We start from the raw sequence: 5,907 nt of genomic DNA, 5'->3' as shown, positions 1-5,907 counted from the left end.
AAAGTCATTTAACAAAGTTTAGACTTTTATTGGATAATCAACATGGTTTCGCTAATGTTGCCTTACAAATCTTTTAACATTCTTTGAAAAGGTTACTGCTTATATAGATGAAAGAATGTTCAATAGATTACTTAAATTTGCTGATGATATTAAGGTCTTGGGTGTTACTAGCTGTGAAGAGGATGCTGCTAATTTACAAAAGGATTTAGATCATTTAGTGAGTTGAGCAAATAAATGGCAAATGGGTTTTAATTAAAATAAATTCAAGATAATGCATGTGAGTTATCATAATTTGAATTATAAGTATAATTTGGATGGGAATAACTTTAACAGTGTCATGAAAGAAAGGGATCTTGGTGTAATAGTCGATCAGTCTCTTAAGCCATCCAAGCAATATGCTGTTGCTAGTGGTACGGCAAATATTATTTTAGGTTGTATCTACAGAAATATTGAATACAAGCCAAAAGAAGTTATAATTGCATTGTACAGGTCACATTTCGAATATTGTGTTCAGTCTTGGGCTCCTTACTTTAGGAAAAACATTGAATTGTTGGAAAGTGTTCAGAGAATGGTTACTAGAATGGTGCCTGGGATGGAGAGGTTGTCGTAGAGGAGAGACTGAAATCTCTCAAATTGTTTTCTCTTGAAAAAAAGAATTAGGGGGGATCTGATTGAGGTGTTTAAGATTGTAAAGGGAATTGATAGTGTTGATACATCATTTGTTTTTATATTTAACAGTGAGAATAGTAGAACTAGGGGACTCAAGTATAAATTTTGGCAAGGTAGTAGTCATCTTCAGCTAAGGAAGTTTCATTTTTCTAACAGGGTGGTTGGCCTTTGGAATAGGATGCCTTCGGATGTTGTAGAGGCAGTAAATTTAAGTAATTTTGAGAAAAAGCTTGATAAATATATGAATGATAAGGGCTGGCTTTCAGTTTTTTTAAATTATTTTAATTTAGTTTAGAGGTATGGAACAGCCAAGATGGACCAATAGGTTTCACCTTGTCCCAAAACATTATGTTACATTAAAACGATTTTTGGAATCTCATCATATCATTACAGTCCATGTTGTTACATCAGGCCATACTCTAGCTGACAACCGTACATGTTGACAGTAGCCCTGCAAAATAATTTTGATTGCAAAAGGCTTACTTAACGATGCCAACTTAATGATGCCATATCGGAAAATGTCTCTCCTCCCTACAAGCTTAACAGATCTATTGAGTATATTGAATATAGTAAGAAGAAGGTTTTTAAGTGCACAGAAATCCATAGGTGCTGGGTCTGATGACTTGACCAGTATGTCTTCTTATGGAAAAAAATAAATACCCATTATACTTTCCAGCAACTTATGGTGGTTGAATAGATATGTCAGTGGAAGTGACTTTTGTAGACACAGATCACTCTTGATTACTTTGCATTCTAGAGTTGGAACATGTGGCCAGCTTTTGCTATTGACTTTTTGCATGTGTGGATTTTCATCTATTATAAGACACTGAACTTTATGTTCTACAGCAGAGGAAGGACTTGTTGCAAGTCTCTTTCTGAATGGTCCTGGTGACTCAAATTCATTCATAACCCTTTATTTTCCAATGCTACTGTGTACAAGGGATACACCAGTCTTTAAAATTCTAAATCCCTGATTAAACACATCTTTATGATCTTTATTAATATTTTGCTTCCAAAAGGACTGCTATCTATTCTTTCACAAGTCAGTCAACATTTGGTGGTATCACAATACCTGCATAATGTAAAATAATTTCAAAATGCAGTTCTGATCCATTTTGTTCCACTGTGACATTACATCATCTGTGGTTGTCACATGACTTACTGATGTGCATGTTCAAAATCATTTGTATATAACCTACTCAATGACATGCTCTTATTATTTCTTGAATGTCACTTTCATTATCTGTATTGGTTAGAATATTTATATATTTGATGAGGCAATAAACTACAGATATTATAGCACTGTCCCCCTCGGATTTGAGATTATTATTCTTGTTTTGTGTTTAATTCTATGTTAGCAGTCTTATAACTTGTGGTATATAAATCAAGCAAATGAGTTTAGTTAGGCATGCTGAAACTCGTTCTTACTTGTGAGGCGTTTATTCAGTGATGGCATATTCAACCAGCTGTCAGTGGTCAACTCATACCTTGAAACATCTCTCATTCTTTTGTTAGAATGCCGTGCGTCACAACCTTAGTCTACACAAGTGTTTTATGCGGGTCGAAAATGTAAAAGGGGCAGTCTGGACAGTGGATGAGTCAGAATTTCACAGGCGACGGTCCCTAAGAGTTCAGGAGCATATTGAAGAGTAGGTCATATAATAATTTCTTCTCTCTACCTCTTTCTCACTTCCATCCTTGTTGTTGCTGTGGCTTTTCTCTGTTTACTACTACTCATGTCTATCTTGCCCACTTCCATCCTTGTTGTTGCTGTGGCTTTTCTCTGTTTACTACTACTCATGCCTATCTTGCCACTTCCATCCTTGTTGTTGCTGTGGGTTTTATCTGTTTGTTACTACTCATGTCTATCTTATCCACTTCCATTCTTGTTGTTGCTGTGGCTTTTATCTGTTTGTTACTACTCATGTCTATCTTATCCACTTCCATTCTTGTTGTTGCTGTGGCTTTCATCTGTTTACTACTACTCATGTCTATCTTACCCACTTCCATCCTTGTTGTTGTGGCTTTTATCTGTTTACTGCTATTCATGTCTATCTTATCCACTTCCATTCTTGTTGTTGCTGTGGCTTTCATCTGTTTACTACTAGCTCATGTCTATCTTACCCACTTCCATCCTTGTTGTTGTGGCTTTTATCTGTTTACTGCTATTCATGTCTATCTTTCCCACTTCCATCCTTGTTGTTGTTGCTGTAGCTTTTATCTGTTTACTACTACTCATGTCTATCTTTCCCACTTCCATCCTTGTTGTTGTTGCAGTAGCTTTTCTCTGTTTGCTACTACTCATGTCTATGTCTCTTTTCTGTTAGTTTCCTAACTCATACACTTGGATAGCTGTAAAACCAGGTGGTACATATTATAAATGGCACGTAGAACATTTATTTGTGTATACTGAAATTTGGTAAAACCTCCACAAGACATATCTTAATTTATGCACTCAAAAATTCAAAGGAGACACAAAATACCTAGATATATGTACTGACAACTTCACAGTGTAACAGGAAACAGCATGATGTACAAGATAACATGGAAACACAGAACAACTTGGTGTACATCATGACAAGGACACACAGAATAAATAGATGTACATCATGACGAGGACTCCCAGAATAAATAGACGTACATCATGACAAGATTATAAGGAAACATGGAACAACTAGAGACACATCACGATAAATTTAGAAGGAAACAGCTTGATGTATAAAATGACAAACTCACAATACCAAGACACACAATCACAAGTATGCACTTACAAAGTTACAACTTCAAACCACATAGAAACAAAACTTTGTAATATATTTTTATCCACAAAATAAATCACCTTATATAAAATCAGCAAACTGATTTTATATACCATAACTTCTCTCTCTGTTTATGTATCTCATATGATAATTAATATCTTGTCTAATCAGATGTTTTATGTGGACTTCTTTATTTTATAGTATACCATCTACCACCACACACACTTCTTCCCATGATCATCTCAGTCCAACATTGCATCAGAATCCAGGATTATATGGTGAACATATTACAGCTTCACTACAGGTTGGTCATAGAAATTGTGCTTCAGTTTAGTTAATTATTAAATGTAATTCAAGCTTTCTTGGAACTTGAACTAAAAGATCCAAACTTTCTGTGAAACCAATACTTCACTTAGGTTCTGAGCTCTTCTTTCACAATCACTTGTTGTCAAAGACCTTGAAAACTGCCCTAGAGTTCTATCCAAAGCAACAGCTAAGAGTATTATAACCTTCAATCAACTGGAAGAAGAGAGAATATGGTTTCTTCATTTTTATAGGACATTATTTCAAATATTACTTACTATGTAGATACTGAATGTAGACTCTGTGTGTTATATTTTCTCCATTTTCATTTGAAAATTTTTTCATAAAGTGCTTAATATATAGGTGCTGACAGAAGAGGGTGTGTTACATTTTTTTCCCACTTTTATTGGACATTATTTCATATATATTGCCTTGCTATACAGATACTGAGATAAGAGGGTGTGTTACATTTGCTCCATTTTATTGTTTTTCTTGATTTCTTTTTTTCAGGCAGCATTGGCAGAAAGCAACCTAACATTTTTTAGCAATTCTATATCCAAGGAAATTACACTGCCCTGCACTCCAACTAGTGTTTCCCTGGCTGTCAGGAAAGTGATCAGAGGTGATCGTTATGTGGCCGGAATGGTTCAAAAGAAAATCATGAATGGTGAAAGACCAAATTGGTAAAACATTATACTTCATGTGGAGAGATACTCCATAATGTTTCATCACAGGAATGCCATACTAATTGACTTAATAGGATTTTTCACCGATACTTTCCATTACTAAACTACTCAGTTTACTTCATAATTTCAAATATTAATAATTTTCTGTCAGTTAACTTTAGACAGTGTTGCTCTTATGTGTTCATCATACCAGAATAGGTATTTCAGAAATGTTGCCTTTCTTAATTTTTTTGCAGTCATATATCCAGTGATGCCCTCATCAAGAAAGAGTTGCTCCTTGAAGAAGATGGAGAAGATGGTTCGGGTAACATTTCCTCATTTCAGTGAAGAGGATGGTCAAAGTCAGAATGGAAAAATGGAAGCTAAAGAAGTGGAAGATCTTTCCATTCCTACTAATGCTTAGTTAGATAAGTCTACAACAAAGAGTGCCATTACATGGACACATACCATCAACAAACAAAGTGGTGTATCAGTTTTCAAAAACTGGAAGTAGAATTAATCTCTCGACTGCATGTTTTTTATTCCTAAAGCAAGCTGTCTTTTTGTAATTAGCATAACTCTCTAGATGGAACTTGGCACAGTTGATTCAGGACATTAAGGTTCCATTCACTGTTACAGTTGATTGAGGACATTAAGGTTCCATTCACTGTTACAGTTGATTCAGGACATTAAGGTTCAATTAATTGTTACAGTTGATTCAGGACATTAAGGTTCCATTAACTGTTACAGCTTAGTGCATCAGTTAGCACTGATGTTCCTCTCAGACCTGAAAAAATCTATAGGCCTTAATTCTATTTCATAAATAAAATTCATAAAATTTTAAAGGGACAAAAAAAGGAGCTAATTAGCCCATCAATGATGTCCCTTCCAGCTCTCAACTGTAACCACCTCTTACTACTCATATATTCATCCAGTGTTTTCTTGAACTCACTTAAATTTTCTATCTCCACCACCCTTGAAGGCAGCTCATTCCAAAAGTCAACCATCCTGTTTAAAAAGTAATACTGTCTAAACTGCAGACGACTTCTATGCCACCAAAACTTGAATTTATGACCCCTTGTCCTATTGTTTTCACTGCTAAACACAAAAAAGTTTGATGAATCAATATTATCAATACCATTAACAACCTTAAACACCTCAATCAAATTCCCTCTGATCCTTATCCTCTCCAGAGAAAACAAGTTTAGAGATTTTAGTCTCTCCTCACAGGGTATCATCCTAGTGGCTCTTCTCTGAACCTTCTCCAATAATTCAATATTCTTCTTGAGGAAGGGAGCCCAAAACTGTATACAGTACTTTAAATGAGGCCTTACAAGTGATCTATACAGTGAATCAATAATATCTCTTGTCTTGCATTCAGTGTTTCTTTAGATGCTACCCAAAATCCTATTAACCCTATTTGTAGCTACAATACACTGTTTAGATGACTTAAGTGATTTTTTTATCACAACACCAAGATCTTTTTTCTTCAACCACAGTATTTAATGTAT

General features: G+C 35.0%; 1 protein-coding gene across 1 annotated transcript in view; it reads left to right on the top strand.

Moving 5' to 3' along the window:
* LOC106476846 (forkhead box protein P2-like) overlaps window positions 1-5,486 on the top strand; it is an 11,771-nt gene extending 6,285 nt beyond the window's left edge. The window contains exons 7-10 of the mRNA XM_013937465.2: window positions 2,185-2,318; window positions 3,630-3,732; window positions 4,242-4,414; window positions 4,654-5,486. Of these exons, the coding sequence (XP_013792919.1) occupies window positions 2,185-2,318; window positions 3,630-3,732; window positions 4,242-4,414; window positions 4,654-4,744 (501 nt within the window). The 3' untranslated portion in view covers window positions 4,745-5,486. The remainder of the gene's footprint in view (window positions 1-2,184; window positions 2,319-3,629; window positions 3,733-4,241; window positions 4,415-4,653) is intronic.
* Window positions 5,487-5,907: the final 421 nt, after the last annotated feature.

Source organism: Limulus polyphemus, unplaced genomic scaffold (assembly GCF_000517525.1).
Source record: "Limulus polyphemus unplaced genomic scaffold, Limulus_polyphemus-2.1.2 Scaffold11806, whole genome shotgun sequence".
Lineage (NCBI taxonomy): Eukaryota > Metazoa > Arthropoda > Merostomata > Xiphosura > Limulidae > Limulus > Limulus polyphemus.
The sequence above is the reverse complement of the archived record's forward strand: the minus strand, read 5'-3'. Positions and strand labels throughout refer to the sequence as shown.